The sequence below is a fragment of the Podarcis vaucheri genome, assembly GCF_965113315.1.
Source record: "Podarcis vaucheri genome assembly, chromosome: 5".
Taxonomy (NCBI): domain Eukaryota; kingdom Metazoa; phylum Chordata; class Lepidosauria; order Squamata; family Lacertidae; genus Podarcis; species Podarcis vaucheri.
Window position 1 is genome coordinate 85,554,339 of NC_138763.1, and position 27,302 is coordinate 85,581,640.

The following is a 27,302-nucleotide window of genomic DNA, read 5'->3' on the forward strand; positions in this document are numbered from 1 at the left end:
TTCACATGGGGAGACAGCAAAGGAGCACCAAAGCAGCCTTTGTTAAATGATAACTTCCATCCCAAAGAGCTTTTTTTTTTGGCAGCGCTGCCTGTACCTATTTAAAAGGTGCAGTTGGAGGACGGTAATTAAGCGTGGGACGGGCTTCTACCACCCCACCCCCGCCCTTTCCCTTGCAACTCTTGAACAGAGCCAGGGAGCGGCTTGGAGAAAGAGGGAGCTCCTCCTCCCGTTTGCCTCGCCTTACACATTTGCCAAAGCAAAGGCTCTTTTGATTGACGGCCAGGGCGAGCTATGGCGGAGGAAGCTGCGGCGGGGAGCTGGGAAGGCGAAACTTAGCCGAGCAAAGGCGCAGCAGCAGCAACAGAAAGGATCCAAAGCATGGAGCAAACAACGGCGGCAGCAGCAGCAGCACGAGTGGCCATCGCCCTCCTCCCTTCCTCCTCCTCCTCCTCCTCCTGCTAGGTGCTTGTTGCCTCCCGCTTTTGCACCCCTTTCCCCTCCTCACTTTTTCTCCCTTTCTTCCTTTCCCCCCGCTTCTCCATTGCTGGGGGCGGGGCGGGCGCCCGCTTTCTTCTCTCCCGGAGTCGAGAGGAAGGCGGCCGCAGGCAACGCAGGGAAATGCATTTCCTGCACCCAGGAAAAACTGCAGGAGCGGCAGAAGCCCGGTGCAGCAAATATGGCTGCGTGCGGCTGCCGGGGCTCCTGAGCGGAGGCCCTGGGAGGAATTGAAGCCTCGCCCCCCCCCTCGCTTTTCCACCGCCATCCCCCCTCTTTTGTATAAACGGGGCCTCTCCCCTGCAAGAAAACACCCCAACAACTCTGGGTGGGAGAGAAGTTGGTTCGAGCTTTCATTTTTTTTAGGGCCGAGATGAAGCGGGGAGCCCTTTGCCCAAAGCGGAGCCAATTCGGAGCTTGCAGCTGAACTGTCCAAGCTTTGGCAGGGAAGAAAACAGAAGAGGGGGAGGGAAAATAAAAATAAAAGGAGAGGGTCCCCCCGCTTTTCTCTTGTAAGGGGGAGTTGGTGGGTGGCAGGAGGTGCCGAACTGTTAGGGAACGCAGGAACCACGCCAGCCTCCGCCGTCTTCAGCGCGTGATGACCCGGTGCAGGAAAGGTATTTTTTAAGAGCTACCTGTTTGATTTGGAGTTTGGGGATTCAGAGGGAAGCGAGGGGTGGGTGGGCTTGATCGAGGAGGCAGCGAAAGAGCAACAGTTGTTTTCCCTTCTGCATAACTTTGCCCTGAGTGTGCGCAAAAATAAGTCATTTCCCCCCTCACTCTTTCCCCCCTTTTCTCTGGAAATCTTCTCCCCCGGAGTAGCGACTTTGAAGGGGGGTTGGAGGCGGAATGTAGCCGCTCTTTTGCGCTTGCTTTTGCGGTGGGAAAAGGAAGAGGGGTCGTTGGATCTTTGTCTGGAGGGAGGGAGGAGAGCAGGGGAAGAAATAGAAAAGTTGTCCAGCTCCCTTTGATTGCAGGGGGTGGGCGGGGCCTGTTGTGCGGGGAGGGAGGGAGGGAGGAAGGAAGGAAGGAAGGAAGACAGGGAAAGGAAAGGCAAAGGCGCAACGCACCATAGCCAAGCATCTTCTCTTTGCAACTGTGCCTCCGGCGCGCGCACCGGGCGCGCGGCTCTTCCTCCCGGGAGGCGAGGAGTTTGGCGAGTTACTTTCGGCGGGGCTGCAGCGCCTGCCTCCCGGCTGCCATGGAGCCAAAGCACAAGGAGCTGCTGGCCCAGTGTCACCAGAGTCTGGCCCAGGCCATGACGGAGGTGGACAAGGTGATCGAGCTGCTGGATGCCGCGGGGACCTTGAGCCCCATCGACTTGCGAGAGCTGCAGGAAGCCGGGATGGTAACGGGAGGAGGAAGCGATGATGGAGGGAAGGAGGGAGTCTCGGCCAGCGCCTGTAAGGCCGACGTGCTCATCAAGCTGCTCCTGGCCAAGGACCGCGATCACTTCCAGGACCTGCGCGTGGCCTTGGAGAAGACGCAGCCTCACCTGCTTTCCATCCTGTACCTGAATAACGGCGTGGCGGGCGCGCAGCCTGGCGAGGCGGCAGGTGAGTGGGGCTTTGCTTCACTCGTGGGGGGCAGCATGGTGGTGGTGGGGGAAGCCTGGGATACAGGGACCAAGGGAGTGCTTTGCCTGCTTGCATTGATTCAGGGAGCCAGGAGGAAATGCATGGTAGCACATTCCAGGCTGTAAAGTATTGGTGGTGGTGGTAGAAGTAAGTTGCATTACTGGCAGATCGCCCCTCTCCAGGCAGTGTGACACATACGAAGTTAAAGCAATAGCGCCAATTGCAAATAATGCAAACCAGAGGAGAAAAATTCACCCAAGAGCAATAGAGGAAAGCACAACAGATGCAAAAAGCTCCGCTTAAAATCTGTTGTTATTATTAATAGAGGGCGTCAAACTTCTGTGCAATGGAAAAGGATGTCACATATTAGCACTGCTGGATGTGACTGATGAGAGTTGTGGTTCAAAACATCTAGAGAGAACCAGGCTGGAGAAGGCTAGGAGGGGTAGCCTAAATGGTTTTTGACTACTGCTATTTGGCGTGCATGTGTGAAACGTAGGCATGCAGTTTTCAACATGATTGTATCAAGTTTTTAAATATATATTGATGACCATGTAGGGCAATAGATTTATAACAGTTAGGTGCTGCTAGTGCTTCCTGAAGAAGCCCAGTGCAGTGTTGAGGCAGGGGAAAAAATAAATAGGGAGCTTGAGGGGAGGAAAGGCTACTGGTCTCTCATCCATTTGGGCTTTGCAGAAGGTGCCAGCAGCAACGAGGCACTTCTTCTGCCTTCCACAGAAACTCAGCACAGGGTCAAATTTTGTTCCCTTCCCTGAGTGCTTTGCACCTGCCACAGAACTTGGCCAAAGGGTTTTGTGGAGATGGCAAACAGCAAAGCCAATATATGTGGACCCCTTCTACTAAAACCACACAATATGTCACTGTGTCCAGATCCAAAGGATCCCTACAGTGATGGCAGGCAGAAGATTGACAGAGATCTGGTGGTAGTTTTATCTATACTCTGATTTAGGGGTTGTTATTGTTCTTAATCTGCTTTTTTCCTCCTCACTATTATGTTCACAAGCCTTGCTTCTTTTCTGCAACAAGGTGCCTCTACTTGTTGAGCAAGTACAAATGTTGAAGCAGATATTGCTTCCTGATATTACATTTTTGGAGAAGCTGCATATTTGTTTAATTAATGCCTTTAACCATTACTGTGCCTGGAAGGCAGTGAATGTATTGGTAAGTGGAAAACTGAAATTTTGCCCTCCGTCAGCAATGCTGTTACATCCAATGTGGATGAGCCACTAAAATCTTCAGGGCCAATTGCAGTGTTGAAATTATTTCTGTTGGTGGATGACTGAACTGGAGTGGTCTGGTGGAATACGACAGGACTTGACTTCATCCATGGGTAGAAAGGCAACAGAGCCTTCCTGTATGCTTTAACAGTTCTTGCTTGGGAAGTGAGAGGAGCTAAGAGAAGTTTGGTTTTAATTATGAGTTTGAAAGTTGTCCACATTTCCTCAATGCAGGAACCTTCTGCAAATACACCTGTGCCAAGACGCTTATCTGCAGATTGTCTCAGACAAAGGCATAGTTTAGTGGGCTACTGTAGAGACAGTGGCCTGATGCAGATTGGGGGTGTAGGATTCTCTCCTTCAGTTCAGGCTCCCCACCCCGGCCCGTACCCATTTCCAGTATTGGAGATTGATTGAGGGGCAAGAACAGCGTTTGAAATTCGCCAGGTGCATTTTGCACCAGGTGCATTTTGCACCTCGCTATCAGCCACTTGCAACCAAGTGAAGATGCTTGCATGCTGGGATGGGTGCCTGAGGTCTCCACCATCTAGAGGTGCATGCCTGGGGATCCTTGGATCTTGCTTGTTTTCACACACTAGCAACACATCCTGTAGAATTCTATCAGTGATATTTTATCTGTGACTTCCCATCTCTTTCCATGGTTCAATTTGCATATCATAAATCCCTGCATATTTTACATAAACTAAACCATTCAGTATTCCATTAATACATCCCTCACAACTTGTTTACACTGTTGAGTTTTCTTTATGCTGCCAATGTTTTCAAATGTACACAATTTCCCTCATATATTCAATAAGCATTTTCCAATCTTCTTTGAATGTATGCTCTTCTTTTTCTCTTATTCTACATACAGATAGGTAGCCGTGTTGGTCTGCCATAGTCAAAATAAAAAAATTCCTTCCAGTAGCACCTTAAAGACCAACTAAGTTAGTTCTTGGTATGAGCTTTCGTGTGCATGCACACTTCTTCAGATACACAGAAGAAGTGTATCTGAAGAAGTGTGCATGCACACGAAAGCTCATACCAAGAACTAACTTAGTTGGTCTTTAAGGTGCTACTGGAAGGAATTTTTTTATCTTATTCTACATGTTAGGTCCACAAGCTGCACATATTCCATCAATTTAAGTTGCCATTTTTCTTTAGTTGGGACCTTGCTCGTTTTCCATTTTAGGGCTAACAAAACACAGGCGTAGTGGCATACATAAATAGTCATTTTTGACACCTGGAAATTTCCATCTGAATTATCCCCAGCAAAAAGGACTCTGGGGTGTTTTTTTTTTTGAAAAGTACTTTCAGACATTTCATTTCAATCCATTATGAATTATTTCCCAATACTCCGTTACCCTTTTACAGGTCTACCACATGGTGGTGGAAAAAGATGACTTTTGAGCCGTCTGGCCCCCAAATGGCAACTGGACATTCTGTTTTGACAACTGCAACCCTGGTTTAATGAACCATTTGGTGCCTAGCTTATATATCTGAGTTTCTAACACTGGGAAGTGCTTGAAGGCACATACTGTCACCTGCTCGAAAAATCAGCCTATATAACAGAGCAGACTTATAAACAAGTGTGTCTGCTACTATTATATCTGATTTGACCCTCAAAGCAACTTGCATCCAGTTCCTTAGGGTACACTCCATTCGCAAGGGGTAGTGAACTGAGCTCCAAAGAAAGTCGCAGATCGTGTGCCAACATTTGAGTTTCCATGAGAAACAGCCAATATGGGAAGAGTTGTGGAACAATACAACAACCGTGTGAGGCAGGGTAGGTTGAGACTTGCCTAAGACTCTCTTGATTCATCTTGGGGGCAGTGAATATAGGGAGGAATCTGGAAGCCCTGTTGAGGGTGTTTGGAGCAAAGTTTCCGGACCACTTCTGAGGAACTTTGCTTTATTATCTGTAATATTTGACCTAGACTTGTTTGGCTAACATTCTTTATTATAGAAATGTCTTACGTAACTTACCATGTTAGATCTGGCATCTCTGCATCAGACCTAGCAAAAAATGGCAAATATGGCCATTAACCCTCTCTCAAACAAGTTGGCGAGTGCCTGAGGTAAACTGGAGCCAGTTCCCTTCTGTGGTATCTGTTGTGCAAATACCTCAGAGACAAATTCTGGGCTGCATCAATAGGAGTATAGCATCTAGATCAAGGGAAGTAATAGTGCCACTGTATTCTGCTCTGGTCAGACCTCACCTGGAGTACTGTGTCCAGTTCTGGGCACCACAATTCAAGAAGGACACTGACAAACTGGAACGTGTCCAGAGGAGGGCAACCAAAATGGTCAAAGGCCTGGAAACAATGCCTTATGAGGAATGGCTAAGGGAACTGGGCATGTTTAGCCTGGAGAAGAGGAGGTTAAGGGGTGATATGATAGCCATGTTCAAATATATAAAAGGATGTCACATAGAGGAGGGAGAAAGGTTGTTTTCTGCTGCTCCAGAGAAGCGGACACGGAGCAATGGATCCAAACTACAAGAAAGACGATTCCACCTAAACATTAGGAAGAACTTCCTGACAGTAAGAGCTGTTTGACAGTGGAATTTGCTGCCCAGGAGTGTGGTGGAGTCTCCTACTTTGGAGGTCTTTAAGCAGAGGCTTGACAACCATATGTCAGGAGTGCTCTGATGGTGTTTCCTGCTTGGCAGGGGGTTGGACTCGATGGCCCTTGTGGTCTCTTCCAACTCTATGATTCTATGAGATTCATCCTCTAGTGGAGACACTATTTCACACAAATGACACCTCCTTGTGAATGTGGTGGCCTCAAAATAAATATTCCTGAGGTGCTTTTAGCGATGACTTGAGTAGGATGTAGACTGCAGTTGAGACACTATGGGGTAGCTAAGTGGTAACTTCTCTCTCAAGTTAATTTCCAGTTCCAGCAATCCTTGAGGACGCTGCTGGGTTTCTTTCGCCAAAGGATTTTAAATTGCGTGTTTGGGTTTATAGAGCCTGTATATCTTTGCTGTTTTCATCTGCCTGGGTCAGAATGAGGATTGGGAATAATAATAATAATAATAATAATAATAATAATAATAATAATAATAATTTATTATTATTGTTATTGTTATTATTTATTATTTATACCCCACCCATCTGGTTTTGTTGGGCTTTGGGTGGCTTCCAACAAAACATTAAAAATACAACAAAACATCAGGCATTAAAAACTTCCCTAAATATTGTGGACTTTGCTGCCACAGACGAATATGGCTACCTCTCTGACAGTTTTCCTTCTAAACTGTCATCTTCGTTAGTGCTGACAGAGCCATGTGTTAGATTTGGGGAGGCTCCTTCATTCTGAGGTGAATTTTTTTTCGGGTAAATATTTCATATGCTTTTAACTGATGCAACTTTCTTCTAAATAACTGTGGGAGTTGTTTTCCTATGGCGGTGCTGTGGGAAATCTGTTCGGAGGGGAACATTTAGGCACCTTTACAGATCCCCACTGTTCCCTGGGGTTCCTTGCAAGTGTCTTCTTGCCTTTAATTTGGAGTTCAGGCCTACCTCAGTCCCTCACCCTGAGGACCAGTGGCGTAGCGTAAAGTAATTTACGCCCCCTAACCCGTGGATTTGCGCCCCCTAACCCCCAGATGTTGCGGCCGGGCCCCCCTGCACCCCCCACGCTACGCCACTGCTGAGGACAAACCTTCGCTTTGTGACCAGTTCTCTGTGACTGGGTCACTGCAACTCCTGAAGAGGTGACTTGTCTTTTTTTTGTATGTTAGATATAAATGATTTTGAGGAGATATGGAGGGTGTTTGTAGAATATGTACTGTTAAAACGGAAAGGGGTCAAACCGCCGCAAGAGGTGTTTAAATTTTGGGAGGTTGGATAGTTACAATGGAATGGTCTCAGTGGTGGGGTGCACCTTTTTATTCTTATTTATTTATGATTATTACTTTGTCAAAATACAATTAAAATTTTTAAAAAATAACTTTTTTTAAAAAGATATAAAAGCCAAGGAAAGCATTTCTGAATATCTATAGGATAAAGAAAATGCAGATATTCTGACTGTGTCACGTTTGTTTCCATTTGGCTTAGCCTAAGGCCCTTTCCCTCAGCCAGCCGTCTCCTTATTTAGAGTATAGTTAATGAAGGAATTTAGGGCAAACACAATTAAATTACAGGCTTGTTTGGCGACAGCCAATCATCTCTTTGAATGCTCTTGCTGGAGTTTAAAGTGATAAACAGTTTACTGTGCTTTGAATATGTGGACAGGAACCAAAATGTTAAGGCTTCTGCTCTTCTTTGTGAGTATTCTGTGTTTGTAACGTTTAATGCCGTGCGGTCAGAGAAGGGTTGCTATTTGCCATATCACTGTCAAGATAGCTGCATAAAATCATCATGGTTATTTGGATAGTATTATGGCATACATAGAAGAAAACGTGAATATGTGTGTAGCTGGCACAAAATCTAGGATTTTGGGAGGCATGTTGATTTTAAAGAGAAATGTCACGGGCAGTCTTCTTTCTCTGTGTGCCTGATTTCCTTTGGTGCTCTGTTTGAAGTGAGAATGGGGGTGCTTTTTGAGACGGGGGGGGGGGGGTTGGACCATTAGCTAGCCTGGAAGCCACTTGCAGTCCTCCGGAGCTGGCGCCACAGTAGGAGGACACTTGAGAAGTTTGGCAGGACATGGCCTGTTTTTCTATCACAAGTAATACTTTTATTATATATGGTGCATTTATTATTTGTGTAGCTCTGCTAGGGCATGTGGTAGAGGGCAGTCTGCTAGTGACACATGGCTATAGCTGCCTGGGTAGCTCAGCTGATTAGAGCATGGTGCTGATAGCGCCAAGTTTGCAGGTTCAGTCCCCATATGGAACAACTGCATATTCCTACATTGCAGGGGGTTGGATTAGATGATCCTCAGGGGCCATCCCAACTCTACAATTCTATGATATTGAGGTTGCCCAGGGTCAGTCCTACAGAAATCCAGCAAGGGTGAATGCCCCCTGGCTAGCAAGGGGAATGGCAGCACAATCTTCTTTCTGAGTTCTCCTAGAAAATTGAAGAGGAGCTAAGAAGAAGCCGGAGCTTCTTAGGCTGTTCATTTCAGTTACTTACCTTTTCCCGATTCCACTGTAATTGAGCAAAGACCCAATCTCACACCTGAGCTCCCTCTGCACCTGTCGCAGGGAACCACAAATAGTGGCTACCTAGTAAGCCAAGCTAACATTTGGGGATGCCAAATATTTTTGGCTGTGCTGCCATTCAAATCCTAGTTACTTACTTTGCACCTTTGAGTCAAATACAGAATTGCAACTAAGGAGCTGGAAGCCAGTTTTAGCTACCTAAAAAAGCCAGGTCCCTGCTCCAAGGAGAAGGTGAGGTGTAAAGGCGAGGATAAGCAAATGCAGTTTTGTTGCCCAGCAACTGTTATGACTTAAATAAGAGTTGCCAGGCAACTAGGCGCTCCTGATAAGTCTTGAGTTATGGATGACTCATCTCAGTTGTCACATTTTTTTTAATGTCTTCATTGGTAAAACATACCTCTAGTTAAGAACTTAATTCGTTCTGGAGGTCCGTTCTTAACCTGAAACTATTCTTAACTAGAGGTGTGCTTTCGCTAATGGGGCCTCTTGCTGCCGCTGCACTGCCAGCACATGATTTCTGTTCTCATCCTGGAGTGAAGTTCTCAACTCGAGGTAACTCTTCCAGGTTAGCGGAATTTGTAACCTGAAGCATTTGTAACCTGAGGCGTTTGTAACTCGAGGTACCACTGTACTTCTGAATAATGTACATTAGGCTGCAAGTCCCATTTTGCTCAATGAACCTCTCTAGTAGCAGACATAGGATTGCAGCTTTACTTAATTGCTTTGGCAGAGTTAAAAATAATAGTGAAGTTACTAAATTGAGGGTATTGTGTCTGACAGCTTTGTAGGTTGGCTGGGATTACCAAACGGAAATGTGTATTGGATGACAAAGCAAAACTTTTGCTCAAAACACACACACTCTGTCTTGATGATGTGATTTTTTTCCCTGAGTCATAGCTCTGATGCATTGCAGTTATTAAAGCATGACCAAATAAAAAAATAACATCTTGAAGGACAAAACCTGAATCTGTGTTCTGAGCGTTAGCAGTTTCTTGATGCAGATTTGGAAGTAGGAGTTCTGTATATACATTTTAACAATCTTGCCTGTAGACTCCCAAACATCATCATCATTATATGAAATGCGCTAGTTTGGTTTTTTTCCAGTTTAAGTAACCGAACCTCAAGATGATTGCATGTGTCTCTTGCTATTGGCTTGCTGGTGCAAATAGATCAGTCACTTTCCTGCATTCATCAGCTGAATGTATAGAAGAAAACTGAGGGAGTGGGCAAGGTGTATTATCACACTGCTCTGTCACTAGTTCATACAGCATAATTTACTTCCTCATTGACAACCATGGTGGGAAAAGAGAATGTCTTGGTTTGCATATAGTGTCATGAAGATGAGGTTTTTAAGCAGAGGTTGAATGGCCATCTGTCATGGATGCTTTTGTTGAGATTCCTGCAGTGCAGAGGGTTAGACTAGATGACCCTCGGGGTTGTCTTCCACCTCTACAGTTCTATGAGCAGCAACAAGTCTCAAGCTTATGTACTCTGCTCCCCTGTCTTAGAACGTGGCTACAGTGAGATCAGAAGCTTCCAGTTCCATTTTAGTGTTACATATTAACCCTAAACTGTGGTTAATCTTAACAATAGTTGGTGAAATGAAATGGTTCAAATATTTATTTATTTATTTATTTATTCATTCATTCATTCATTCATTCATTCATTTATATCCTTTTCCCAGGCCAGGATTCAAGGTGGCTTGCGCAAGTTAATGCAGATAAAATACAGAAAGCTAAAAACATATAAAAGATAATAGTTAAAAAGTGATGAAACCATAACAGAATTAAAACAACCCCAAAATTAAACTTTTTTAACAGCTTAGCAAAACTTCTGATAAAAAACTTTAAAAGTACCAGAAAAAAATGTAATGTGTTCCTACCCCCCAACTCTCAGGGCTCATTTCCCTTGCAAGTCAGTTTTAAGAGAACATTTTATAACACCACAACACAATAATATTATAAAATACAAATACAGAATTAAAAGTCTGTGGTTAACTCCCCCCACAGCAAATTAGCTAAATACGGCCAGGAATAAAAAATGTTTTCAAAGTTATTTTAAAAGCCATCAAGGATGACGCCATACCAGGAAGATTTCTGGATGTAGCAGTAGTGGCTCCTGGTAATATGTTGTGAGGAGCAAAGGAATCCCCTTCTGAAAAAGGGTGCTTCTTTGCTTGGCTGGTGCGTCTAAGGATGAATCTCCTAGGCAGGGTCAAAACATCCTTTTCTGGGATTTGCAAGGTTCTCTTTATTAGTGTGTTATGTTTTTGGGGGGGATTTCAGTATACTCCCAAATGAAACGCAGTAAGGGGTTCCATTTAGGATATTTGCAGATCAAATTATTGGAGAATGCATTTATAAGACCACGCATTATTGACTGGCTCTGGGCCTGTTCATGACTTGTGTTCATATGTCAGAGGGAAAACAAATTTTGCACTTGGAGTACACTGAAGGTGTTCAGGTTTTAGCTAAAGGTGCAAAGAGTCAGGGAACCTTAACATGTTTTTGTGGACTACATTGGAGGTATGAAGTGTTATTCTAAGTTACAGGTGTATGCATACACACACACAGCTGGAGAAAATAATAAACACCAAGGTCAGTGGGAAATGAAATGTGAAAAACTGTAGACAGTGACAATTCACAAAACAGTGGTTGATAACACAGACATTATGGCATTGGTCTGCCGATTAGCACACATAATGCGTTGGAAATCCACTGCCTCAGATTAGTCTGAAAGTAATAGTATTGACATCTCTTGATGTAAATTCAGCGATCTCCCTGCATCAGTGACTCCTGTCTATGAGTCCAGGTGATAAAGATGTCATCAGTATATGGCGGAAGTTTTTTTGGAACAGGAGCTGGGAAAGTCCTGTCCTAAGAGAGCCATGAAGATGTTGAAGTCATTCTTGTTCCTGTGACAGTGCCACTGATTCTAAATAAACATATTCTCCATAAAGCTGAAGTTTTAGCTATGTGTTTCTAATACCTTAATTGTTCTTGTACTACCATATTTACATGAATCTCATGCGCCATCGAATCAAATGTGCACCTCAATTTTAAAAACCTTGAAACCCAAAAAATATTTGCTGGTGAATGTAAATGCATCATCAAAACTAATGCACAGTCTAATTTTTGTGACATAATTTGGCCAAAAAAGGTGTGTATTACATTCGAGTTAATATGGTAATAGCAAACTATTTCACCAAGTGTGGGTTTTTGTGTTGCCGCAATGGAAACATCCATGCACAGAACGGAGGTATCTCCAGGCTTTGTGGGAGGAGAGTTTTGCAGAAGTTCCAAGCAACTATTGTAGGGATGAGGGGAGGTGGGGGGGCAGTTTATTGAGGACTGAGCCTGTCTTGTTGCAGGGCTGTGTGGAAATGGAATGGAATACTTTGAAACAAGGTGTGACTGGCTTGCTGGAACTCTGAACAGGAGCGTCTTGCGCGATAACATTTTGCTGCAGATTCTGCTCCTTTTAATTTAATCTATATTTTGTTGCTGCTGTTTTCTACTGGTGATAAAATGAATCACTATGTAATTTTGTCGTTGTAATGTTGATGGTGGGTTTAGTATAATGAATTGTTGAGAATTTGATTATTCAGATTGTTCCGTGATTTGATAGTTTTGAGTTTTCACTTTTGTAACAAACTTGATTTCTCATACAATATTCCATTGTACCAGTTTGAGTGCAGTAATTGCACGGAAAGCATATACAAATAAATCTCACTTGACTTGGAATAAATTATGTAGATGATGTGGGTTTGGTCTGAATTTGCTCGATATATTATGATTATTCTTGCTGCATTGGTGATTATGCAGACTTTGGGGCCTTTGCAGAGAGGCAATATAAGCCATGAAGCAGCACATTCCACATTCTCTGAGTGCTGAAGGGAATAAATATATGAGGACCCCAAAAACCTGGGTTCATTGTCACACCATGGACTTTCCCTCCATTTTTCCAATGAAAAGAATTGGCAATATAAGGAAAAAATAAAAACATGGCATGAAATATTTTCTCCTACGATGACCAGGGTAATGCTTTTAAAGGCAAGGTTTTAAAATGTTGTTTAAGTTTGCCCATTACCCCTTTAAAATGCTTTCAAATAACTATACTGTATAAGACAATCTAGTACTACAATTCCTATATACTATAAACTTGGGCAGCTCTCAAATCATCTCACCTGATTTCTCCATCATCTGCAGCATGTTGAAGAAACAGATGTGTGTTTAGAAAAAAACCCCCACCAAAATCGAGACACAATAATTTAACGTTTCTTTCTTTCTTCAATTCAGACTGAAGAAACACACGGGAGAATTATATCAAATAACATGATTTGGTTTTTATGTGACTCAGTAACATGATGCAGTTTTTAGTTGTCCTGTGTTCCATTTAATGTCTGCATGTAGAAATTAAACCATGGTTTATAGTGACATGAATGAACTTCCTCCTTGACTCTTTCTCTCTCCCTCGTCTATCTACCTCCTGCACAATTGAGGAGAGGAGTTTGGAAGCCTCCATTTATAGTTGTTTGTTGCTTCCTTTGTCCTCTAAACCCAGGACTGTGGTTAACATTAACTTTGGCTTATTAAACAAAGTAACACAATACAGTGGTACCTTGGTTCTCAGACGCTTTGGTTCCCAAACACTGAAAACCCAGAAGTAAGTGTTCTGGTTTTCGAACGTTTTTCGGAAGCCGAATGTCCGTTGTAGTTGTCTGTTATTGTTTCTGAGGTGCCTGCACCAATCAGAAGCCGCACTTCAGTTTTTGAACATTTTGGAAGTCAAACGGACCTCCGGAACAGATTAAGTTTGTGAGCCAAGGTACCACTGTATTTGTTGCTTTTGTTTTTGCTATTTATTTTGCGTTTTTGTTTTTGAGGCTTTTTCGGTTAGTTTGTTTTTGTGACTGTGTGGAGCCCAGTTCAGCTATTGATTGATTGATTGTGTGCGGAAATGGATAAAAGCCCCCCATCAAAACAATGACTATCATCAGTGCAGGTAAGAAAATTATCATTTTTAAATTTTTTATCATCTACAATGCTGTCTTGTTTATTTTATAGTACAGTACATTGATTATTGCTTTCATTTTATGGATCAATGGTCTTGTTAGATAGATTCATGTTAAATTGCTGTTTTGGGGTTGTTTTTAAAAGTCTGGAACGGATTAATCCGTTTTGCATTACTTTCTATGGGAAAGCGCACCTTGGTTTTGGAACACTTTGGTTTTGGAACAGACCTCCGGAACACATTAAGTTTGAGAACCAAGGTACCACTGTATACAGTTCAAGTTCATTTGTTCAAAGCTACACATAGTTAGCATTAACCAGTTGTTAAAGCAGACGACACCGTGTAGACCATGATAGACTCTCCTTCCTTGGAGATTTTTAAGCAGAGGTTGGATGGCTATCTGCCATGCATGATCTAGTTAAGATGATCTAGTTAATGTTTTAATGTTGTATTTTAATCTTGTTTTTATTTCAATCAACTTGTTTTTATTACTGGTTGTTAGCCGCGCTGAGCCCAGTCTTGGCTGGGGAGGGCGGGGTATAAATAAAATTATTATTATTATTATTATTATTATTCCTCCATTGCAGAGGGTTGGACTAGAGGACCTTTGGGGTCCCTTCCAACTCTACAATTCTATGATTTTATGATGCTAACTGGTCTGTATATTTTGGCTGCATTCACATAGCAATTTGTTCTGTTTTCATCACTTTTCCCTAACCCTAAGTTCTGCATTATATGTGAGCTTCCAAATGATGTAAAAGCTGTTTCTAGAACTATAGTGGAATATAGTGCATGTTTATTTGCTTTTGGGGGGGGGGGACTTGATGGAAATGACTGTTAAACTTGTGCTCTGTTCCACAATACTTCTGGAAGTGGCTTTTACATCATGTGAAAGCTCATATATACTGTAGAAATAGGAGGAAAGTCGCAAAAATGGAAAAAAGCTGTCATGTGAATGCAGACTTTGTTATTTGAAGCTAGAAACCGTGTGTGTGTAGTTGGGGATTTGGATATTACTATTAATTGGGGTGGCAAATGCTCCCCTTACTCCCCTGTGGATGTCTATGGGTGACTCTATTACACATTTCAGATTCTAGAGTGTTGTATGCTCTGTGTTTTGTTTGTGTAAATTGGTCAATTCATTCACAACACGAAGGGTAGAAACTTGAGACAAAATTAGCTGTGATTTCCAGGGAGCCAAACTGTACGCTGCATAATGCATGCAGGAACACTTCAGATATGCTGCTGTTTCTTTGTTAGAAGCCATCTTGAACACTGTATGAAAGCAGGGAATGCATCTCTTTTTGAAAGAAAATAAACAAATACTCCCTTGGTTTTAGCTCTCTTAGCATTGCACTGCCTTATTTAATTAGGGCTGTTTAAGTAGAAATCTTTTTTGGGGGGTGGGTTAAATGCCTGCAGATGGGTTTGTAGAAGGGAGTCTTGTTTGCTATAAATTTTCTTGGTTTGGAGCAAAGTGTATTGCTAATCATTAAAGCACTCTTTTTTCTTATATGCTTCTTCTGTTTCCTCTCTCTGCGTGGGTGCTTAAAATGCCTAACAAAAAGTGGCTTGAAAATACCGGTATGTTAGGTGTGAAACCATAGAACCACCATCCATTTACTCTCTATAAATGGAATTTTAATGTGTCATTGATCCATCACACTTAGAGCAGGAGCATTGCATTGAAAAAGATACCATGCAATGTACGTTCTGTTTCAACTTAAAATATGGTCAGTTCTTTTTTAATGTATTTACATAAATATATTTGATTACAAGGCAGACAGTCCCCATGACCCCAGGACTGGCTCTGCTTAACTTATATAGTCACGATATGTTGCAAGTAAGAAACAAAAACTGATAACACATATATTAACTGCTGCAAGAAAAACTATTGCCAGAACATGGAAATCATTACAGTTATTAACTATGGACCAATGATATAATGCAGTTCACAAACAGCATTATTGGAAAAACTGACATAAAAATTAAACACAGCAAGGCCAAAAGAAACATGACAATTTTTATGCAGTCTGGTGTGATGATGATGATGATGGATTACACAAATAATGAGGCATTTCATAGAATTATAGAACAGTACCACAGTCTGGCATGCATGAAGTATATATTTTAATTTTCCCCCTCCCCCCCATAATTTCACATAAAAGCTAATTGTTATTGATACAAAATACTTATGCTCACAATCTAAGCAAATACACATCACTATGCATCATTTTATATTGGTAATAATTGTTGTAATTTTGCTATATACACCTTGACACAACTTTTTCCGGGGTATCAATTAAAAAATTGTGGCATGCACACTTTCTTATACTGAAAGTGCGGCCCAGAGAAAAAACTTTGAGAACCACTCCTTTACGTAAACTACCGCTGAAGTAGTCATTACACGGATAATAAACTACAGTGGTTATCAGCTACAACTAGAGTACAACAGTCTCCCCATTCATGCAAATCAACTCAAACAGGGCATAATTACAGCTGGCATTAAGCCACTGATTATATATCTGTGCTGTAGTTTAAATTAGTATAGCTGGAACAGAAAGCAACTTCTGTGCAAAAAATTATGTAACCAGTATGGTGGAGGTGGAAGGAGGGAGAAAATGCTCTTCACTTAATTTACTACATTTTAAAAAAATAATTGTTATAAAATTCTTATAATGGAACAAGCATTATTTGAGTACTAAGTGGAACACTGGCCACTATCTTGGCTGCTGTGCTTTGGATCATTTGAAGTTTCTGAGTACAGTGGTGCCCCGCAAGACGAATGCCTCGCAAGACGGAAAACTCGCTAGACGAAAGAGTTTTCCGTTTTGGAGGTGCCTCGCAAAACGAATTTCCTATGGGCTTGCTTCGCAAGAGGACAATGTCTTGTGAGTTCCTGCTGGTTTTTTTTCCTCCCCCCCCTTTTTCTAAGCCGCTAAGCCGCTTATCAGCTGATCCGATCAGCAGATAAGCCGCTAAATAGCGCTAATCCGCTAATCCGTCAATGGGCTTGCTTCGCAAGAGGAAAAAACCACTAGACGAAGAGAATCACAGAACGGATTCTTTTCGTCTTGCGAGGCACCACTGTATCCTTCAAGGGCTGCATCACAGAGTGCTTTGTAGTAATTCAATTTGGAGTGTGGAGTGCAGTTATGCTCATTAGCCATCCCAACCTTCCACTCACCTCAAATGCTTCTAGGAAGTAGAATCCCCCAACAGAAATTAGTAGAATTACCAGGCCGTGTTACTCAGGGATGAAGATGCTAGCAAGTATCTTTCTGTGCATCTTTCTTCCCTGGCTTCTGTAGTGAGCATACCCCAAGCCCAGATCCCACCCCCAAAGGCAACATTAGTGAGAATGTGGCTCCTGCTGCCCTCCAGGCATGATAGCAAAGAGTTTCTATCTGTTGTTGAGTGGGGGAGAGGCAATAATACTGGGTTTTTCTCCCCTGTTAACTCCAATGCAATTTGGTAGTTGGTAGAGCATGAGACTCTTAATCTCAGGGTCGTGGGTTCAAGCCCCACATTGGGCAAAAGAGTTCTGCATTGCAAGGGGTTGAATAAGATGATCCCTTGTGGCCCCTTCCAACTACAACTCTATGATTCTGTGTCCTTCCCTAATCTGAAGCACCTTCCTCCCCACCTCTCAGTGACATGATAGTCCCCATTTTCAGCTCTGTCAAGGTTTACCTTGCATCTCAATCTCAAGGACATGCTGTGTGTGTGTTTTGTGCCCCCATTCCCCACCCCTTTGAAGACATGAACGGTGCCAGGGATGTAGGGAAGTATCCTCCCTCCAAATAGGTAAGAGTCCAACAGTGACAGAGAGAGACACACTCTATCCCTAGCGCATCACGTTTACATGCCCAAACCTAAGTGATGGAGAGGGGTTGGGAGAGAAAGAAATAAAAGTGGGAGAAGATATATTGAACAGTTGTAAACTGTTGTATATGCAACTGAATAAGATTCCTCCTTGAATGCATGCTTTGGAAAACTGAGCAACAGGCTGAGTTATGAGATCATTGTCTATGTCAAGTTTGGTCCATGTACTGAGGTTGCTGTAAGTATGGCCAAGTGTAGAATTCAAAATGGGACTCGAAATGACACAGGTCGTCTTCTGTGATTTCTTGCTCTTGGTGACTAAGTCACATAATTGTTATACTGTAATGAGAACTGTGAGTATTATCTTCAGACTTCAAAGCTCTCCACATGCCCATTAATCTTTCCATCTCACTTGTGCAGGAATTCCCCTTGCACCCCTCTATTTAGATTCACCACGTGTGTCACCTGGGCTAAATTGTGCACAGTAGCCTGGTGTTGCTTTGATAACTTTGTGATTAAAGTTACCTGGGATTAAAGGACATGGAGAAGACTGAGTGAAATTGATTTACAGTGCATTCCTAACTATTACATTGCATTTAATGGGGCTTACTTCCAGGTAGGTGGGTGCAGCCTTAGTTTCATTTATTATATTTAATATATTGATGATCCTCAAAGCAAGCTCATAAGATGCTCTCCCCCCACCCCTTACAACAACACTGTAAGACATATTAGGCTGAGAGGTAACAATGAGTACATGATCACTGTGCAAACTGTATGGAGAAAGAAGAATTTGAACCCAGACCTCCAAGTCCAGTACTCTAACCACTGTACCACAGCTTATGGAGCTCTAGGGACAGAATGGTGTGCCACTTTTTAGTGGGAAAAGAGGGGTAAAAACGTAAAGGACCCCTGACAGTTAAGTCCAGTTGCGAACGACTCTGCGGTTGCATTGCTCATCTTGCTTTACTGGCCGAGGGAGCCGACGTTTGTCCACAGACAGTTTTTCCGGGTCATGTGGCCAGCATGACTAAGCCGCTTCTGGCGAAACCAGAGCAGCGCACAGAAACGCTGTTTACCTTCCCGCTGGAGTGGTACCTATTTATCTACTTGCACTTCGACGTGCTTTCAAACTGCTAGATTGGCAGGAGCAGGGACCGAGCAACAGGAGCGCGGTGATACCTTCCGATTGGCAAGCCCTAGGCTCAGTGGTTTAGACCACAGCGCCACCCGCGTCCCAAAAGAAGGGTAGGAAGCTTTTAATAAGAATCCAGATTTCTTTTGTTCCCACTCGCCCAGTAGTGACGTGATTCTCAGGCCTTTTCCATTCAGTTCTTGAAACAAGCCAATACTTCTGGGAAAACTATCTCTCTCCTTCTGCTTTGTAGGGTCAGCTGACTTGTTGGTTGAAGTTGTAGCTGAAAAACATGGTGATGGTGTCAAATGTGCGTCCCGGCACTTGCATCATTACGGAGAAGGAAATTTGAATTCAGCTGAAGGTTTTAAAAGGCATCTCTTGTTTTGAAGTTTCAGAGATGCCTAAGGAAATAGGGCATGTGTGAAGAAACGCTAATGCCAAGGTTATTTGTGGGTCATGGGATTGTGCGGCTGCCCTGTAGGCTCTGCGTGAAAAGAATTTTGAGCTAGTGGCGGGTGTAATTTCGTTAGTTTACTGTTGCACATTTTAAGGAAGTTGTAGCAAGATGATGTTTTGCGGCAGCTTCCTCCCCTTCCCCTGTTAAGATGATAGAGCAAAGTGTGGCTTGATATTTTTAAGCTCATATTTTATTATAAATTATTTCTGTTGTAGCAATTTCCAGCATTAAACAAATCTGTTCTTCATGAAAGACTTTATTTGATCTAAGACCCCTTTCCTCTCTCAATCCTATGGAGCAAGTTACAGATAGGTAGCCGTGTTGGTCTGCCATAGTAAAAAAAAATAAAAAAATTCCTTCCAGTAGCACCTTAGAGACCAACTAAGTTAGTTCTTGGTATGAGCTTTCATGTGCATGCACACTTCTTCAGATACACTGAAATGCTGCTGAAGCTGCTGAATTGCAACTCATTACCAAACTTAAAACCATGGAGAGACCTGGTCTGAACAAAGACATTGGATTCTTATCTCATTATACATGACTAAGCCATTTCTCACCTTCTCACCCCTTGCCTTTTCCTGTAAGACCTATTACAGTTAAGAGTCGTCAACAGGCTCATCTCAGCTATCTGCCAATCTCCCATTCCCACCACCCTTCTGAGTAATACCCCTCCCCACCTTCTCACTATATAGAAGGGTCTGGCAACTTCTGTTTCAGTGTATCTGAAGAAGTGTGCATGCACACGAAAGCTCATACCAAGAACTAACTTAGTTGGTCTTTAAGGTGCTACTAGAAGGAATTTTTTTATTTTTTTCCCCTATGGAGCAAGTAAGTTTTAAAAGGCCTGTGTTATTCCACCTTTTCAGTAACCAGTCTTATAACTGCAGACATTATGCTGGTTTTCCATGGGCAGTTAACCTTTTAGCAGAAATTATCTGAAGAACTATCTGTTCCACCTGGGGCTTATTCCAAGTTTCTTCAAGTACGCCTACAATATAATCATTGGATCCATTTGCCATCTTTCTTTGGTGCCCGCCCCCTGGGCCGCCATGGCCTCAAAAGTAGCTCGTGCAACTTCCACCAGTCTCCTTCCACTCCCAAATTACTATATTTTTCCATGTATAAGATGCCCCCTATTTTTTTAAACCAAAAATTAAGAAATTAAGTTGTTTAGCTTTTGGGGGGAGTGGAGGAGGTCACTTCCTCCAATCGCTCACCCGCCTGCCCGCCACTGCCGATCGCTTGCCACAGCCTTTGCCGATTGCAGCCCTCACCGCAGCCACCAATTGTCTGCCCGCTCCCCGCCACCAGCAGCCCACTTGTCGCAGCCGCCAATTGCCTGCCCGCCTCACCACAGCCGCCAGTCGCCTTCCTAATTGCTGCAGCCACAGCCAGTCACCGACCCAATCACTGCTGCCGGTTTCCTGCTTGCTGCTGCTATTAATCACACGTCCCCCTTCTCCGTTCACTATCAGTGTATGAGACGACACCCAATTTTTGCATTATTTTTTTTAGCAAAAAGCATAGTCATACATGGAAAAATATGGTAGTTTTTGTAGAAACAGTAGCAATGAGTGTAGAAAATTAAGTCTCCCCACTGTATATTCTGTGTACGTAGGTGTCTGCCAGGAGGTGGGGATCCAACCTACATAGCCAAAAAGGAGTGAGATCATAATGGTGTTTGGCACTGCAAACACATCAGGTAGTAAGCACTAAGCTATGGATGCCAGTCTCTGTTTGATTATGTTCCCACTTCTTGATAATTCCCTGTTAGGGGCTTTGTGGGAAGGCGCTGTGAAAACTGTTTCTAAAGATGGCCATTGTTTTGATCCCCTGTCTGCTGCTAAGTGCAGAGTGTCTGGCACATCTTTCTCTCTAGTGTTTGCTTCCCAAATCACATCCCCATTCTAAAGCCACTCATTTATATGTTTTTCATTCATTCCTCCTTAGCTTTGCCTAGGTGTTGCTTTGCCTTTATTGCAATTCTTGATTTTCATTAATCTGCTCCCTCTGTCTGTCTCACTGTGTTTGTTCCTCATCCTTTATTTTCCCTAGCAGCTGGTGTTCCGAAGGTTAACCTTTTGTTGCTGGGGCTTCCCTGAGACCTTGGCAACCATTGTTGCCTGGGATCAACAAATTGTATCTGGGCTTGATAGCCAACCACATTTCTGCTAATCAGTGGGGATATAGCAAAAGTCACCCTGAGCACATGCAGAGTGTCTTTCCTTCTCCACTGAGCAACTAAAATCTGCTCTTTCCCACCAACCCCAAAATTAAGGAAAAGAGCTTATGGGTCAAGACAGTATTGTTTCACTCTTCCCACAAAGTGTAAGTCCCTTAACCATCTCCCTCTTTAAACTGAAGCATTGTGATTGCCTCCCTAGCTAGTCTAGAGAATACAAACTCCCTCTCCCCAAGCTCTACTGCCCAACCAGCAGCCCTTCATAATTAACAATCCATGCTGACTGTCTTATCCCAGGCAAGCTCTTTATTCTATGCACCCAACTCGAACAATGCAGGAGTTAATTTGCTCCCAGAACAAAACTGTTCTCAGCACCAGCCTAAACAGTAGTGAACACAATCATTTGTTCCGTGAGAAGAACAACTTGTGTGTGTTTTTTTAATGCAGCAAGAGGGTCTAGCAATTTCATGTAGTGGATGTAATGCAGGCTTTCCCAGTGCACTACCTTCTGCTACTGTCAGTGTTAGAAACTCAGATAGGTGCCAAACCAGGGTTTCCTTAATGGCATCAGGGTTACAGTTGCCAAAATGGAATGCCTGCCATTTTGGGGCCAGACAGTTCAGAAGTCGCATTTTTCAAGAAAACTTTTTGGTTCCTGAAATGTGTTCTGATTGTGTGGGTAAAATATCACTGATAGAATTCTACATATAAGCATGCCCTGTCCCCCCCGTATGTTGGTGATCGTGTGTCAATTAGACACGACTAACAAGGTTGCCTCCTGGCCCCTGCAGCGTTCTTAACTGCCAGAATGAAAAATATCCTCTCCTGAGAATGGAGAATGACTTTGTAGAAGTTGGTCCAGCTGCTCCTTCCTGCATACGCATCATTGTCCCCTTCTCTGCTCAGCCACTTCTGCCCCAGTGCTGTTGCTTGCCCTCTAATTTCTCCATCATGTCTTTCCTCCTCTCGTATTCTCCTACTAATTTGCTCACCAGCTATTGTCTGGGCTCTATCCATACCTGCCCCGCTGTGGATCATAGGCTGCAAACTAAAGCATGCAGAAGGATAATTTAAAAAGTGCTTCTCCCTCCTTCAGAACTATTACTTAATTAATATGTGCAATTATGCAAGTGGTTAGTACAATCCTGTATATGACTGCTGCAATCCTATACGTGCTTGCCTGGAAGTCCTAGTTAACTTCTGTGTACAAATGCATAAGATAGCATTGTTAAACATCTATGAATTACTAAGATTTCTTTAATTGGGCGGCAGTATTAACGACAAAAAAGAGCATACAGGACTAAGCAGTATATTCCACTGTATTTTTACACTGAATACAGCCTTGTTACTAGGCCTGCAAAAGTTACAAGCCTGCAAAAAAAATTACTTAACCTACTTTTTACTCGTAAGAGGGACCCATCTCATGAGTAAAAACCGGGGTGGTGAAGCATATTGCGGACTAGAAGCAAATTGAGCTGGCAAGGTGTACTGTACAGTGGTACCTCGGGTTATGTTACCTTTGGGTAATGTAATTTCAAGTTACGAACGTGGCAAACCCGGAATTCTATACTTCCGGGTTTCACTGTGCACATGCACAGAAGTGGCACCTCCGGATACGGACTTTTCGGGATAAGTACGGACCCCTGGGATGAATTAAGTTTGTATCCGGAGGGTCCACTGTAATAGTGTTCTGTTGCTCTTTGCTAGTCTACTCACTCACCTGGAGGGAATTCCATTCACTTGCCTGCATGGAATGGTTAAATGGAGGACTGCCTCAACTTTTCTGTTGGATAGGTATAATTAGCTCTTTCAGTAGCTTGTAAGTATGTCCAGCTATTTTCATTTATAGTATCTATCCCAATAAATTTGCAACCTCTAGATACAAAATTCATTTCAAAAATGCAGCGGTTCTGTGCTGGAAGGCAGGGTTAGTTGTTGTGGGAAAGGATTTCTAGCAGGTAGAGATTTTGAACTCTGGAAAGATTCCCCAATGCTCTAGAAAATTTCCCACCCACCGCCCTCAGCAAAGAGTACATTTTCTGTTCTACTACCGCTTGGCTGGCCTATTAGAAGTCTGTAATTCTACACCAATTTACTAATTTTCTGTTAAGGTCACAGCAAGTCTTTTTTGTCGCAATACAGGCCTGCATTAAAGCAGTAGGCCAACTGGTTCAACCACTGTGTCTTTGCTAATGTGGAACAAAAGGCCTTTGTTGTGTGCTTGGCTGTCCAAAGTGCATTGTCAGCAGGTTGCTATGTTTCTTTTCTCTCCCCGCCCCCTTTTTAGAGGACCTGTCAGCTGGTATCCCAGTGACTTGGGTTTCAATCTGTTGTGCTGTTTATGATAGGTTTGCGATTAGAAATCAAGCAGACCGTTAGGTGGCTTTGACTTGCACTACTTGAAGAAATACTGGTCAGATCCTTCTGCTTTTGCATGAAATCCTGTTGTGTTGTCCTTTTGCATTTACAGTCACTTTTGGACCAAGTTATTACACTCTTTGGCATTCTAGCTTCATTGATGGTGCCATAATTAGGACTAATCGAGCAAAATCTTTCATCTTTAAAAGCTTGGGATGCGGTTTTAAAAGCATTGACGGTGTTCTGCTTTAAATTTTTATAAGACAAAAAAGCTGACCTCAAAACAGTATGAATGTTTTAAAGGACAGCTATGGCCATCTGTAGCACTCTTATTTCCAACTCCTGTATATTTTAGTGGTTCATCTATTTACCTCAGTGGATTAATTCCCTTGTCCTCTGAGTTTAGGGGAAGATTCTAAAACACTTTTGGGTGGGTATATATGAAGAGACTCCCCTGGGGTGTCGTGGATAGGGAAGGATTTGCATCAACAAGCAATGAAACTCACTAACTCTCAGCCTAACAAGCCTCAAGGGGTTGCTTTGAGGAAAATATTGGATAACCCCGTGTATCCTTTGAGTTTCCTTTGAGAGAGGATGAGATACATACAAGTAGGATGGGTAAATATGAACTAGACAGGTGAGCATTCTGTATGTGGACCTTACTTCTTTTGGTTTCCTCTTTACAGCTGAGTGGCAAGCCTCATCTCCCCATACACCATGCTTCCTTGGTACTGTCTCCTGCAGAATCTGCTCCAGAGCTTTAGGAGACCCTCTGGAGCAGATCTGAGGAGGGTGCGGGAGAGGAAGGGGAGACCTGCTTGACTGACATTGGATTTTGCCCAAGGTTTTCAGTGGACAGTTGCCACTTGCATGCACCTACTTCTCTTGCACCTCACCCTTTCCCTCCCATAGCTCATTTTCCATAACAAGCTCAATACTTTATGGATTGCACTGATAATCTCACAGCCTATTTCAGGGCTCAGACCCAGTGAACTGTCTAGGACTGGCCTGAACTACACATTGCAAGGGAAACAAGATACTAAGCAGGGTCTGTGGGGAGATATTTATGGATTCTCTTCTGACAATTTTAGCACAGCGGGGGGGGGTGTCATTGGGGGTGTTCACAAGTGACAATCTATGGATATAGAAAGTATTGAGCATCCTTTTCTGTCTGCCTGCTTGTTCCCCCTAGAAATGGCACCTTGTTCCTGACAAGTTAGATATCATTCCACCATCCTTTGTGCTGTGGTCTTAGGGCCTTCTTCAGGCACAGAAGAAAGATTGGGTTTGTAATATCAGCCACTTTGATTTGCAGACAGTAGGAAGCCCAACCTTAGTATTAATAGTAGTAGTCTGACCTTGGTTTATTCCGTAGAGTTACCAGCAACTGCTGCAGTGGAAGTTTATGTATGCCACTGTATGCACTTCCTACATGATGATGCCATGGCTGAGCCAGATCTTAATTGCACAGTTGAATGGGAAATTGCATGGGTGAGCTTCTATATATGAAGCCTTATTATGCCTTAAATACCCCATCTCCTTTTAATTTCCATTTTGCTTGAAGATAATTTCAATAAAAGTGCTAATTGCTGCAGTGCAGCAATCTAATGGAGAGGCACTTGAAGTGCATGATAATATTAAATGTAATAGTGATGCAGTGTTAAGTTTTAAAAATTAGGCTCCCTGATGACTGCCCTTCAATCATAATAAAAAAGCACCAGGCAGTTAACTTGAAAGGCACAGGCAATTGAGTAATCCCAATTAAGTTATATTGCATTGGAGCAAATGTGTGTGTGCTTTAAAAGTGCATTTATTGAAAACAAAACTAATTGAAGACTTTACCCGAGGTTTAAAAGCACCCTGCTTTTTTCAGTGCAGTTATTGGGGGTTTTTCTAGCCCATATTTTCTGTTTCCACATTCAACGTTAAAAAAGAACAAGGACAGCATAGCTTTCTTCTTCAATACAGCCAGTTCAACAACATCAGCCACCCCCAAAATAAATAAATAAATAATAATAATAATAATAATCTGACTGGTGACTTAACACAAATTCAGCAAATCAAAGTGGTGCATTAATATTTTTAAATGGAATTATAGGTTGCTGTTTCCTTACCTCTAATGCTAGAAAGCATAAGGATATTTTAATCCTTCCACTCTGAATAAGCTGCCAGTTATCAAAATGTGATGCCTATAGAAATTAGACACCTAAAGTAGTTGGCTGCCTGTGTGATGAGGATTTTTTTTGCCACCATCTATCCCAATCTGGGGAAGTAGAAGAGGCACAATTCACATACAATTACGATCAGCTCCTCGTTGGCTGCATCCCAATGGTGGGATTTTGCTGCTCAGTCGTTAATCACCTCCCTTGATTTCTAAATTAAATGGCTCACATTCTACAAAGGAAAATTAATAAATGTTTGCCAAAAGGGAGAACAAAGATGAGGTGTGTGCCTATGTGTTTTCCCAATAGTTTGCCAAAGGTTCCCCTTGAATGCAATCTTGCATCAGAGTTTCCCAACCTCGCAGCCAGTGACAGATTGTGCTGTGAGTAGAATTGAAAGCTAACTGTTAAAACTCAAATGCTTTTAAAAGACAACAGCAAGTTCTGGCCCCTTGCTAACAGAACCTTCAGTGATTGTTCTACATGGTCACTATTGGAACCAAGAACCATTTGGCTCCTCCCCTTTTCAGAGTGTTCTTCAATGACTATTTCACTTGTTCATCCCATAACAGATGAAAGAGGTTGGTACCTGCTCTCCTCTTCCTGGCCCAGTCCTGTGGACTCAAGATAACTTGCAGCAGTTCTCCCCACCCCACCCCATAAATTTGTAATAGTTCTGTCCCAAACAGGCTTGCGATCTAAGGAAATCGAATGGTTGGGGAATGAAAGAGGTCAGATAAATCAAAATCACATAAACATTAAAAAAAACCAAGAGCTGCAAAACCAATTAGTCCAGAACCAATCCAAAGGACAAGCCCTTTTTGTAGGCAACCACCTGTTGGTGGGCTCCGTGTACCTCTGATACAGTGTTAAGACCAGTGCTAATAGCTGTAGGTGCTGTTACAGAATTAATAATACTGTGGGTGGGCTGGTTGCCTGGAGGTGACAGTTTCAAATGACTAGATCCGCATTTCTCAAACTTGGGTCCCCACTAGTCCTGCCAGCTAGGGATGATGAGAGTTATAGTCCAACAACAGTGGGGGACCCAAGTTCGAGAAACACTGGGCTAGGTGTTAATAGACCAAAGACTCATATCTGAGTAGGGCTGGGATGCCCAACAAGTAAAAGAACCATGTTTTAATGGTGCTGTGTTCACATGATATATGGCTTTCAAAAGGAGGTAGGCACTGCCAGATTACACAGGCATTGCAGTAATCCAACCTTGAAATCACCAATGCCACTGAAGCTATCTGGGCCTCCAATGACAGGTAGATCAAGGTGCACCCCCCAAAAAAAAACTGTGTACCTGCTCCTTCAAGTGGAGTGTAATCCTATACAGGGCAGGCAATTGACCAGCTTTTCAGGTGCAGGAAACTGTCACCCACATTACCCCTGTCTTGCCAGAATTCCAGTGCAGCTTATTTTCCATCATCCATTCCACCACTGCTTCTAAGGCTCTGCCCCAGGTTTTGCACAGCCTCTCCTGATTCAGATGTTATGAAGAGATAGAGCTGTGTGTCATCAGCATGCAGATGGCACCTTGACCCAAAACTCTTAATCACCATACCCGGTGGCTCTTTGTAATTGGGGATAAAGGAGATGGTGCTTTGATTGACAATAGAAATACACGTTCCTTGACACCCCCACCCCAGTCTAGCCTGCTGCTGTTTTGAGTAACCAGGTGAGCTAGGTCAAGGTCACTCTAGAAATAATAAATGGGTTTATGTTGTTCAGTCACTGT

At 43.0% G+C, this 27,302-nt stretch overlaps 1 protein-coding gene across 14 annotated transcripts in view; it reads left to right on the forward strand.

Moving 5' to 3' along the window:
* The first annotated feature begins 204 nt into the window (after positions 1 to 204).
* DLG5 (discs large MAGUK scaffold protein 5) overlaps positions 205 to 27,302 on the forward strand; it is a 114,620-nt gene continuing 87,522 nt past the window's right edge. For 4 of the 14 annotated variants that reach the window (XM_082225113.1, XM_082225115.1, XM_082225111.1 and 1 more), the window contains exon 1: positions 206 to 2,054. In XM_082225113.1, coding sequence (XP_082081239.1) covers positions 1,700 to 2,054 — 355 coding nt within the window. In that variant the 5' untranslated portion in view covers positions 206 to 1,699. Of the gene's footprint in view, positions 2,055 to 5,033; positions 5,100 to 7,013; positions 7,035 to 27,302 lie in introns of those variants that run through there. The other 10 variants (XM_082225116.1, XM_082225112.1, XM_082225114.1 and 7 more) reach the window with 6 other exon arrangements.